The following is a 12,495-nucleotide window of genomic DNA, read 5'->3' as shown; positions in this document are numbered from 1 at the left end:
AATGTCAGCTGTGTGGGATCATTTCACCTTAAAGGACGACAAAGACGAAGAGGCAGAGAGCAACATATGCCACAATAAAGTAAAGCGTAGTGGTAAAGCTGTAAGAAGTTTTAATGCAACCAACCTAATCAAGCATTTAGCGAAATACCACCACAAACAATATGAGATGTATGTTAAGAAAACCGAAGACAAAAAGAAAGGTCCTACACAACTAACACTGGCAGAAACTTTGGCTATGCGTGACAGACTGGCACTCGACAGTCCCAAAGCCCAGTGAATAACAAGAGTCATTGTCGAAGAATTCATTCTGGATGACGAGCCATTATCTCACGTGAGTAAAGACGCACCATCCAACACGCGAATCGGCCGCTGAAGATTCGAGAACGATTCACAAACATCCAAATTCCGATTATTGAAATATGTCAAGTAAAGCGGAACTAATACACAGCGCGGTCTTCGGGACGCAATGAGAAACTGAACGCATTGCGTCCCGAAAGTAAACATAACTTATCTTAGACCCGGGTAATGCCAATGCTCAACTCACGGCTTTAGCTCAACTCATGCCGCTGGATAAAAAAACACAAGAATACCTGACTTCTGCTGACAGCCGCAACAAACTACGTCAACGTCGTTTTACTGGAGATAATAGATATCATATGTATATAGAACCAGATGCTACACGACAGACTCGACTGCGTTAGCAACATTGAAGTATTGAAAACCAGATGCGTTAGTAAACAGCCGCCATCTTAAAGCAGAAGACTTCCCTAGTAGGCTGTTGTGAACCTTCCAAGCAAACCTAATTAACTTTTTATCTAAAATACTCCTAAATCGGCAGAATCTTGACTTGAATCTATCTTCAAAACAGTTTTAAAACTTTCACATGTCGAAAGTAGACAGAAGGGAAATTATGGAATAACGGGAGCAATTTTAACAACTTTAACAGTTGATTCGCAAAATTAAATGAGTTGAATGTAGTTTAAAGCTGCTGATACAGAATGGGGACTTGAGTATTTACTGTTTTAAAATGTTAACTTGATACTGAAATAGTCGTTTATTTAAACCTGAGAGGCTTTTTATACAATTGTTGTAACTAATGCACGAAACATTAAAAGCATCTAATAGCTTGGGGGATTTGTGGGATTTTCCACTGAGGTTGTTGGTGTGTTTTGCTTTTTTGAGACAGTTTACAATATTATTTGCACGTTTTACTGACTGACTATGCCATTTCTGTTTGTTATTTATGTTTTGTGTTTTTCACTGAATAAACAGGTCAGTTTCTTGTTACCAACCGTTGTGTGTTATTCAAACTCACCTAATTCAGCTGGCTAGTTGTTATCAAGGGTACTAAAACCTTTTTCAATATGAGTCTGACAACTAAGTAAGGAGGCTAAATAACTTTAAACTATAACACATGCTCAGATAGGTCGGTATCGGCCAGTATCGGTATCGGATCGGAAGTGCAAAACAATATCGGTATCGGATCGGAAGTGCAAAAAGCTGGATCGGGACATCCCTAATATAAACTATGCAATTGTTTTTACCCTGGCTATTAAAAGAATTGGAATGGAGAATTGTTTGGAACCGGAAACGTGGAATCGGAACCGTTCATATTCAAACGATGCCCAATCCTACCTGTAAATACAATAGAGATTTGGAATTTAAGATTTTTTTTCTGTGCAGCTACATGGCAATGGTATACTTTGCTGTTCAGACACAATGCTCACGTTGTTAATTGGAGTCAAACATTTGAAATAGCAACGTGATGCCACGTGGTTGACAGAGTAAGATAGAGTACGTCAAGATCATCATTTCAATGAATGACTCGTTCAAGATGTGCTTCTTCTCCTCAGTGGAGAGGCAACATGTGTCCGCTCTCTTTGAACAAGGGTTAATTCAACCGGCTCAAGTTTTTGGATCCCGATGGCTGGATGCCAGCCTTTGTTTATTTGGAACGAAGGGAGATGTGCAAGTGTGTGTGTGTGCGTGTGTGTTTGTGTGTGTGTGTGTGGGGGGGGGGGGGGGGGCGGGGGGGTTCAAACTGTCACAACAACAGCAAAAAAAAAAAAAAAACATCAAGTGGACTTCAAATCAGAAAGTCCTCCTAGTTCCAACTCAGTTTTCCTACACATTCCCAAACATGGAAACCATAGATTAGCTGTGCATTCGCCACAGATTTTAAATGGATTAAATGAAAACGGCTAATCTGATTTGTGGACCATTCAGGAAAAAAAAAAAACGTATATTTCTCAGTAGAACAATACAAGAAAAACTAGAACAAAGTAAAATAAGAATAAATGAAACCGTTAAAAGCACCACAAGATAAATAATAATAAAGAGGGAAAAAAAATAGCAAAGACAAGACGATTAAGGAGAACTACTAGAACATAAGAAAAAAAACAATCACTTGAATGAAAAACTAACAATCGTAAGGGCAACAACTTTCTATGCTGAAAAAGAAAATTGCAAAAACAGTAAAAAGTAAAAACAAGAAGCAAAATTCGAAAAGACCATTAATAAAAACAAGAACAGCAAGATAAAGAAAAAAACTTAAAATGTTGACAATAATAAGAAAAATAGCAAAAATAATAAACAAAACAAAACGAGCACAAGATGAATTTAAAAACATTAACAGCGAGTCTGACGAAGGTGGCCTCGGAACAAAATATTCCACCATGAGATGAGTATGTTTATAAGTGGCACGTACTGGCACTGAAACAATAATAACTCCAGAATAACTCTAATAATTCGAAACTAAAGTGCGTTTTACCCATTTCCTCTAATTGGTACAACGTAACAAGTTGACCAGAGGCAGTTCCCTAAAAAACTGTAATCAAATTTAAAGCATCCTACACACCAAAATCACAAAATTTAAACCCACATTCACCAGCCACTTATTCAATTTAGAATTCAAAGAAATTTCTTTCTTTCTTTGATTTCCGATTGAATAAAAATCAAGTCGATTTCAGCTCCCCCAAAGCAACGAGAACGGTTAGCATTGTTAGCATGTCCTACGGAGGGCCCCCATTACCCCGGTGTTAGACGGAACAACAAAAACACCCACCTTGGTGTCTTGCTGGCGTTGCTTTGTCCAGTCGTGATGTCCAGACACTTTTAAACCCCGACGTGACGACGAACGAACAGCATTCAGTCGGCGGTAAAAATCAGCATCGCTCAACTGCACTTGGATTGGTTTCGAGCTAATGTGGCTAACAGCAACCCCCACCACATTAAACAGCGACTCTGGACAGACCGAGTGGAGTCATATCCACAGCGATGCTGTGTTAAAGTTGTTAAAGTCACAATTTAAGTTGGACTAAGAGAGAATCCTGGACTCAAAACGTGAATACAAAAGAGGGCTAACAATAGTGCTGTTTTCACATCGGAGGAAGGAGAAGGGGGAAAAAATCCAAAATGTCCACACGATATTCAGCGAGGAAATACAAAAGCGGTTCGGCCGAGTGGAAGCTCGTCGTCCAGTGAAGAAGTGTGCCGCGCCCAGATGTTCCCACACATCGTCTTCTCTAAGCGTGGGGGAATTTTCTTCGTGGGCCGATGTAAGGCAAAGCAGGTAAGGTTAGAGTCTGTACGTTCTCCTCTTCGCAGTCCGTACTGAGCACCGAAACCACACGCCGACTGGAGCCGCCTCCTCCTACCGCAAACAGTCGAGCACCAGTCCGCGTCCGTCTCGGTATCAGCCTGCTGAATGCATCTCCTCTGGCTCCCAGTCACACATATTAAAATAAATTGATTATAATAGGAACATGCAAATGATATTTATAAGTATGAAAAACAGTTACATAAAATAATGATTATACAGTAAGTGTACCAAAAATGATTTAATCATGTTTAGACGATCCATTTTCCGAAATGTACGCAAAATACATTATAATTTAAAAAATATATATGAATAAAATTAGTAGTTTAGTCTAAAATTACCCCTGCAGACGAGTCTGTATTTTTGTTTTTATTTTAGCACCAGCGACAAGCCTTTGGAATCCAATGGTGCCCTCTAACGGACAATTTATCTCTTGCAGACTTTGACTTCAAAATTACAACAACAACAAATAATAAAAAAAAAAAAAGATTTTAAAAAATAGTTGTGTTTTCAAGTGAATGACAGACCCAGTGGATAAATAGATAGATAGAGAAATAATAATGAAATAAAATAACCCGAAAAATAAATAATAACAAAATACATGTTGTCTTGCTGTTGCACAAATGGCGCTGCTAACTTAGGACCGCATTGCACTATTTTTGTGTTGTTCATATTTCAGTCTTAGCAAGCTATAATTACTCACATATAGCCCTAGAGTAGTGATGCACGATAATACATTTTTCATCCGATATCGATAACCGATAATTTCCTGCCCCTTCCACCCGATAACCGATAATGTCACGCCGATAATTCTATTCAAATATGTATGTAAAATTTTAAAGTACGGTATACAAAGATCAAATGTTACTGTGCAAAAATGTAATTTAGTGCTATTTTTTTCCCACATCAAATGTGAACAAGTAGTAAATTCCAACAACTCAACAATGGCAATGACGTTGTGTAATGGTAAGCTTTTGGCAACAATTACTTAGAGAGTAAAGACCCAAGTTGCACAAAAATGCCTTTAAAAGTAAGCCATTTCTAACATATATCACATTACTACACTGCAAAAACACCTCCTTAAAACTAGCAGAATTGGACAAAACTGTTGATTGCTGACATTTGGAGGCTAAATCAAGTATATAATTATCGGATTGCATTATCGGTTGAATTTCGTTTTATCTGGATTATCTGTGTGACGTCATAATTGCCATTATCGGCCGATAATTATCGGTGACCGATATTATCGTGCATCTCTACCCTAGAGTATATATTTTCCTATTAATTTATTTATTTTATTTAAAAAAAATAAACAATATGGTCAGCGATGTCACTAGGTTTTAATAACGGGGGCTTAGCCCCCAGGGGTTGCACAGGAAGTAAGTGATGTGAACGTACCGTACAAGCACAAAACTTCACAAACAGATAACAAAGACGGATCATATATTCAGTATTATTATTATTGTTGTTGTTGTTGTTGCAGTATATTTTTTATGCAGTAGAGCAACGGGGGAAAATGGCTACAATTGCAAGTTACTTGGTAGATGGAAGCATCAAAGAATGAAGTCTGTTTTAAAGGGTGGCAAATCAGTCTATCACTCTCCTCTCACTCCTACAGGTCAATAAAGCTGGTGGAGTGATTATTATTAGTGTATTATTATGACTATCCAAAGATGATAATCATAGGTGAATGAACTCAGCTCCTGTAGTATGCGTAAAGTGAGAAACACAGCTGATACTGATTATGATTATTATTATTAGTGTATTATTATGACTATCCACTGATGATAATCATAGGTGAATGAACTCAGCTCCTGTAGTATGCGTAAAGTGAGAAACACAGCTGATACTCCAGGAGGAAGTCGCTCCAAAGATAGTGGTAAAAAGAGTGCACACTTAACTAAAAACAACCAGGACCTTAACAATGCATTTCAGACTAACTAGCTAGCAGCAGCAGCGGTATTTTAGAGACGGGATGTAACTTTTGGCCACAAAACAACAAAGGTAAGACGTGCGCAGGGAATGTCTGTAGTGTGCAAGCCAGCTTTTTATTTGTCAAACACGGAATAGTTGGTTTATTAATCACATGGGGCTTTCTGCTGTTAGTCGGGGGCTGGAGCTAACTGTTACTATCAGCAGTGATAAATACTCACTTTCTTGGAAAACCTTCTGATGGGGGAAAATATTATACGATGCCTTAACATTAGCACATTATGCCTTTGTGATCTATGATTGCTTCTGTGACCTAGATTGTAACAACTTCTATTGTTTTTTCCTTGGGTCCCATAGTTAGGAGGAAATCTCACGAGATAACTTGTTTTGCACCATAGTACGCGCTTGAGTCCCATAGTTAGGAGGGAATCTCACGAGATAACTTAAATAAACATTCTACTTTAAACGCTGGGAGCCTCAACTGGGGGGGATTTCATACTCTTGCGGGGGGGGAGTCTCACGAGTTCGGGTGGTGCGTTTTCGTGGGGGCAGGGAGTGGCCACCCGTGTCCCCGCGTCAGACGTACCTATAAGAGTCGGGAGATTCCCCCAACTCCCCGGAAGTTAGCCAGAGGATTACATACGGGTCGCTTGGCTTTGTTCTTTTGCCGCTTTGCCGGAGCATTGCCTCCCCGCTCATTTGTCAATGGTAAGCGATTTTCATTGTGAAGGAACAGTTTGTTGTGCCGTAACGGTAACGCAGGGATTCTGGGATTGACAAACTAGATCTAACGTCATCGTTACCACTTGTTCTTGTTTTGATGTGTGTTTGCTAGCTATTGTGGGATTGTAATCAATAAATCTCTGTTCTGCATTTTCTAATCAATAAACCTCGTCTATTGAGCAAAAGTGTGCTGGTTGCTGACTCACCGCGAACCCGGAAATTTCGGAAAACTCCTTCTTATATCCATCCTTTATCCATCTATTCACGCTCTGCTCTATGTGCATCAGAGGTACACATGCCAGTAGTCTGGTACCAACTGCGAGCAAGGTGAGAGGGAAAACGCGGACTGGATTTTCAGTGATATGGGCGTTCTCTATATGAACAAGTCGAATGGATTGGATAATGACACACTGAAGGTGCTCTCTACCTTACTCTATGAAGTGAGGCGAAACTGACAGATTTATGATTATATTTAAGTTTATAGTAATTAAGTTATATCATGGCTGATTTAAACCACAGGTGTCAAACAGGTCCTCAAAGGGCCGCAGTGGGTGCTGGATTTCATTCCAACCAAACAATATGAATACCTTTTCACCAATCTGGTGTTTTAGAAGCGTAATCAGTTGATTGCAGTCAGGTGCTGCTTATTTTAGCAGAAACCTCATTGGTTGAACTGCCTGTGCTGGATCTGTTGGAACAAAGACCAGGACCCACTGCGGCTCTTTGTGGAATCGGTTTGACACCACTGATTTAAACTAATATCCTGGCAATTTCTTAGTTAAAATGTCAGCATTTTTTTGTATTTTTCTTTTTAATAAAACAACAAAATATTTAGGGGGGCTTAAGAATATTAGAGACCTAACGACGCCACTTCATATGTTTATACTGGAGTGCCACATCAAATTTCGTGTTTCACAATGTTCATTTCATTGCTGACAATGACAATAAAGACCTATTATATTATATTCTTCTATTTTATGTTATTTTATATATGATACAAATTAGCAACAATGTACAGTAAAAAAAAACATTGAAGGCTGCTTTAATCTGGAATTTGACTATTTTACAAAAATAGGTTTTCACATAATGATTCATATGGGGGAAAAAATACTGTGAGTAAACTTGATTAAGAAACAGATTAACTGACAAGCGAATGTACAAAAAAATCTTACCAAAAACCATAAGGATGGCTGGCATTGAGGGATCGTGTTTCACTGCCATTTAACAGACATAGATGTCTATCGTTCCATTGATTTAACAAAACAAAAAAAAAACTTTGGGTATTATTTTGGTGAAAGATTCCTAGGATGGATCACATTTCAGTCTTAGAGTGACATGTCAATCCTTTGCAGTGGAAGAAGGCGTCCTGGCATGGTGCCCGTCCCAGGAAGCGTTGCAATATGTCCGGGCCGTCTACTGAGCCTCCCGCCTCCAGGATGACCCGGCGGTACTCTTTGCCAACCTGTTTAGCAAGCAAACAAAGCTAATCTTCCACATTGGAGGCAACAAGTGTTTGAGTAAGCCTCCAATAATCAAACATGTTTTTGTCATATCAAAAACAATGTATTGATAGAAATAAAATTAATTGTTCTGGAAGTGTTTTAACCTGAGGATTGAGGATTCCTTCCTTTTTAAAGCGACTGAAGTAGATGTCCATGGAGTAGACCTCACTCCAAAGGTAGCTGTAGTACTGGCCGTCATATCCTCCCACCAGGTGGTCAAAGCTAGCTGTCATGTTTGTGCCTGTGGTGAAACAAGCACAATAAAGTGATGAGAAATCGGGTTCGATCACATCATTTTCAGAGGGTCCGAATTGGGTGTAAAAGATCCGTTTTTTTTTAAATGTATTGATTTATCCATGAGTATTAATTCATTGGCTGCCATTGATGGTGACAGACCAATCCATTTTGACTGGAATCGAACGATCGCTGGCAGCCCCCCAGTTAAATTGTATTGGACGTCTATCGCAGTCAATGGCAGTGAAACATGAGCAATTAGTGCCAGCCTTCCCAGTTGAAATGCACATCCCCATAAAAGTCTGTAATTGTAAGTCCAAAGATTCCGGCCACGAATAACCCACAGGCAATACAAACCTTCTGTAGCTGGAACACCCAAGATGTCCTGGCATAGTTTAGCGTACACTGCGGCCGAGTCTGCAGAGGAGCAAGTGTGCAGTGACAGGTCCACTTTACTGAGTAGTACCTGACGCAGGTACATCAAACCTGAAAACAAGGTAGCGGAGGCATTCGACTTTGTGGCATCAAGTTCCGAATTTGCCAATGGAGCCTGGTTCCGACCTGTGTTAGCCACCCTGGACGCGACTAGCTGGTTGAGAAGCTCCTCCGGGATGGCCGAGCCATCCTTGTAGTGGCGGGACATTCTCCTCAGTGGCTCTTTCTCCCACACCCAGTTCTCCAGCATCTGAGACGGAACCTCTACAAAGTCCGTCTCCACCAGCATGCCGCTGAATTCTGTAAAGGTGACCTCAGCAAAACGTCAAATTAAATTCAATACAAAGACTAAAAAAAAAATCCAATTTGGGCTAACGGTACATTTTAATTAGGTTGGCATTGTTAACAACAGACACATTTAATGCAGCTTTCATTTCCAAACTTGCACTGACTTACCCTGGAGCAGATCTCATGCATGATGTGTCCAAACTCGTGAAAGTACGTCTCCACTTCGTGGTGCTGAAGCAGCGATGGCAGACCACCAGCCGGTTTGGTGAAGTTGGCAACCATAGCAACCAGAGGGAGGCGTCGCCCTCCTTCGGGGTCCTTGCACCCTGGCTGCAGGGCAAAGCACGCTGCGTGGCCGTACTTCCCCTCCCTTGCGGTAGAGGTGAGAGTAAGCAAGGGTTAAGGTCCGCCTGGTGGGAGACAAGAAAGTTCAGGTCCCACCTGGGGTGCAGGTCCAGATAAAAGTGCCCCATCAACTCGCATGTATCAGCATCATGGACTGCGTAGACGCGAACGTCACGGTGCCACACTGGCGCTGCTTGCACCCAACTGAAGCGAAGTCCCAGAAGGTCCTGGTAGATCCCCAGCAGCCCATCAGTGACGACATCCAGGGGGAAGTACTCGATGAGTTGGTCCTTGTCCACGGCAAACTCACGCCGCTCCAACAGGTTACCGTAGTAGGGCAGGTCCCATGCACTCAGATGCCCATCAAAGTGGCGACCGCTCATTAGGCAGTCGCGCTTCTTCAGGGCAAGCATGTACTTTCGCTCGTGCTCGCCTACTGGCTCCAGAGTCTTCTGGAGGGTGTCTAAGTTGAAGAGATTCCGAAAAGTGGTATGGTTTTAACTATGTTGCACCGATAGTCCAACACCATTTTTTGGCTCCCGATATCGATTTTGAAACCTGACTGTGTATCGGCCGATGTTGAAACGATACCATTATGTTTTTTTGAAAATCCAAAATCGAGTACTGCTTTCATATTCACATACGTTCATTCATTCATTGGTTGCCATCCTTCTTCTTCAGATGGATTTGACATCTACTAGTGATAAACTCATTTAAATTCGCAGCTGAAAGATAATTGGACACCACACAATTTGGCGTCTATCATCATCTTGGGAAGGGCGTCAAGCGCTACTTTTTTTTACGGGGACGTGCGTGGAAACTAGATCTTAAAGAGTACAGATTGTGCAGCATTGTCACATATTTCTTCGTCCCCTCCAATACCAGTAATGTCTTTTTACGAACGAACATTTGCCGCCTCCTTGTCAAAATGGATTGGACATCTAGCGCCGTTAATGGCAGCTATTGAGTTAAAGGAGTGTCTTGTAAAATCATAATTTGTGCATTAACAGGGTCATAACTAGCTGTGAATGATCACGTTTTAGTGGCATCGATGGCAATATGTCCAATCCATTTTGTATTCAATCAAAATGAGACGAAGGAGGTAGGAACAATAAGAAGTAAATAATAAATTACTTAGGAAGGTGTCCACCTTGGTGGCACTTTTTGCCATGTTGAGCTCCAGCACGTAGTCAGCGTGGCAGCTGAAGCCCAACAGAGACGCCAACTCTGCTCGCAGAGAGATCAAACGCTCCAGAATGATCGTGTTGGCCTGCCACACAAGTCACACATCATCAACTGGATTTAGGCTCTCAAAATAGCGTTTAATGCCTGAATTGAGGTTTCAAAGTAAGGGTTTAAAAGTAGAGTGTCAAGCAAGGGTTAAGGTTTCAAAGGAGATTTTCGTATCAGGGGTTTCCTTTTGTTTTGTTACCTCTTTGCACCTGCTGTGAAAGGCCGTTTCCATTTTCCGCCGCGTCTCCGGATCGTGGCAGAGCTTCATAACAGGAAAATAGTGAGGATGGGCCAAAGTCACCTTATATCGACCCGAGGCCTGATCCAGATCTAGACCTGACAGGAAGCTCTCAGCCAGACCGTCTGGGCGGGCAAAAGACAGTCAGCAGGCCATAAGCGGGTTTGTGCCAGTGTGTGTTTGGTGGACTGACCCAGCTGGTGCCGAGAGAAGAGCAGGAATGTGCTGTCCTCATTCAGGTTTTTGTTGAACTCGATGGAGAGCTCCGAGATCATTTTGGACAATCTTTTGATTTGCTTTGGATGAGAAAATATATCAAAACTTTCAAACTAAAATTTGAAATCAGGGTTAGGGTTTCAAATGAGGGTTCCAAACTATGTATGTTCCAGGCCTGGGTTGAGGGTTTTTAGTCTGCAATTAGGGTAACATTTTTTTAAATATATAAATATCTACAGTTTCAAAGAAGGTTTTTAAGGACAAAATTGGAATGTTCAATCAGGTTTAAAGTCAGTGTTATATATATTCATGACCGCTTTAGGGTTTTAGGCAGGGACTAGGTTTGAAATGAGGAATTCAAGTTGGCATTAGATTTTCAAGTCTGGGTTAGGATTTTAAAATTGTAATTTAAACCTGTTTCGATGTGAAATGCAAAGAGGACAAACAGGACAGTACTGTATGTTGCCTGGCGTCACCTCTCTTGTATCTGTACACAGATGAAGATTGTGCCTCCTGCCTGACAGGACCAGTTTCTCCAATAATCTTTTTTCCTCAGCCGAGACATTATCCGGAAGTGTCTTCTGCTCACATAAATGGCAATGAGACAAGTTCTAAGTGCAGCAAAGGGTGTTTGAGGCTACCTGCAAAGCGACGATTCTGCGGAAAACGTCCTCCCTCATGTTCAGCTCTACGTCCAACTCACACAGACGTTTGTCAGCTTCCGTGCTGGCCGATCGTACGGCCTTGCAAGGACTCACGTACTGGGGGAAGTCTAGAGAGTGACGGGAGGCTGGGGACCAACCAGGACAAAAATTTGAAATATTAGCACTCACATGTTTTTGTGTCAGTGCTGTAAGAGCTTACATGCATAGTCCATCTTGACATTGGCAAGTGCTCTCAGTGTATTCTCAACGGAAACGTCGTCCAAGTGGAGGCATCCAATCTCATCGTAGACCTTCTTAACTCTACCAATCAAGAGGTCGGTGCCGCTGCGGATCTCATCTGGTGACCTATCCCACCTCAGGAGGGTATTGTGAACGTTGTTCTGTACAGGACCCAATGCGGCACTGTTGAGGATGGTCATTCTCCAGAGGAGGTTTCCTGCACAATGTGACAGATGCTTTGCTAGCACACGTTTATGTCGCCCACTACATGGGCAACACATCTTAGAACATCACACTCAGCATTCTTTCCATGCTAAGCGTCCACCAATCCCCCTCAGGACGGATCGGGTTTCAGTCAGATGTCGAGGAACACGACACCTTGTCAGGACTGCAAAAACTTAAGAGGCGGTCATTAGAAGATGACCGCTGATTAAGTGCAACAATGTGTTTACAACAAGTTTACACTTACTAGATAAATACTGGCTACTAAATTCGACCTTTTGCACTACATCACGTATAACTACAATGCATACACACATGCACACACTTTAAAGTTTAAGTTTCTGTGCTTGTGTGTAAAGTAGTTTGTGTTGTGTAGATCAGAGGATATCCTCACTGATTTGAGTTCTAATGTTTACTTATTTGATTCACTGTTAGTTATTTCGTTAACTTTTTAGTATTTACTGTTTTTCAATTAGTGTTTGGTTGTGAAACCCAATAAGATGTTTTTGATTATTGAGAGTTCTATAAACTTGACTTGACTTTGACTGGAATATGTATTAGGGTTGTGACCAGAGGTGGTTAATATCGCGTAAATTTACTCCGTTACATTTACTTGAGTAACTTTTTGAGAAAAATGTACTTCGA

At 41.2% G+C, this 12,495-nt stretch overlaps 2 protein-coding genes across 4 annotated transcripts in view; both read right to left on the bottom strand.

Annotated features, from left to right (window-relative positions):
• erbin (erbb2 interacting protein) overlaps positions 1-6,570 on the bottom strand; it is a 56,463-nt gene extending 49,893 nt beyond the window's left edge. For 2 of the 3 annotated variants that reach the window (XM_057818229.1, XM_057818231.1), the window contains exons 1-2: positions 6,460-6,570; positions 3,065-3,717 (exon numbers count right to left, since the gene is read on the bottom strand). The gene's annotated coding sequence lies outside the window, so the exon portion shown is untranslated. Of the gene's footprint in view, positions 1-3,064; positions 3,722-6,459 lie in introns of those variants that run through there. The other variant, XM_057818230.1, reaches the window with a different exon arrangement.
• Positions 6,571-7,361: 791 nt separating this feature from the next.
• On the bottom strand, positions 7,362-11,928 carry nln (neurolysin (metallopeptidase M3 family)). The gene is made up of 12 exons (XM_057818240.1): positions 11,609-11,928; positions 11,386-11,534; positions 11,221-11,328; positions 10,722-10,824; positions 10,490-10,653; positions 10,192-10,327; positions 9,154-9,520; positions 8,881-9,082; positions 8,551-8,737; positions 8,347-8,475; positions 7,860-7,996; positions 7,362-7,715 (listed from the first exon to the last, which is right to left on the bottom strand). Exons 1-12 carry the CDS (start codon positions 11,907-11,909, stop codon positions 7,566-7,568), a joined length of 2,133 nt encoding a protein of 710 aa, XP_057674223.1. The 5' UTR covers positions 11,910-11,928; the 3' UTR covers positions 7,362-7,565.
• Positions 11,929-12,495: the final 567 nt, after the last annotated feature.

Source organism: Corythoichthys intestinalis, chromosome 17 (genome assembly GCF_030265065.1).
Source record: "Corythoichthys intestinalis isolate RoL2023-P3 chromosome 17, ASM3026506v1, whole genome shotgun sequence".
NCBI lineage: Eukaryota > Metazoa > Chordata > Actinopteri > Syngnathiformes > Syngnathidae > Corythoichthys > Corythoichthys intestinalis.
This window is presented reverse-complemented; position numbering and strand designations above follow the sequence as displayed.

Excerpts from the sequence above, each read along its gene's own strand:
- nln (XM_057818240.1), bottom strand. The coding sequence starts at position 11,909 with ATGTGTTGCCCATGTAGTGGGCGACATAAACGTGTGCTAGCAAAGCAT. Across the intron at positions 10,328-10,489 it reads TTCACAGCAGGTGCAAAGAG|GCCAACACGATCATTCTGGA; the intron begins GTAACAAAACAA and ends CTTGTGTGGCAG. Across the intron at positions 9,083-9,153 it reads TATCTGGACCTGCACCCCAG|GGAGGGGAAGTACGGCCACG; the intron begins GTGGGACCTGAA and ends CTCTACCGCAAG.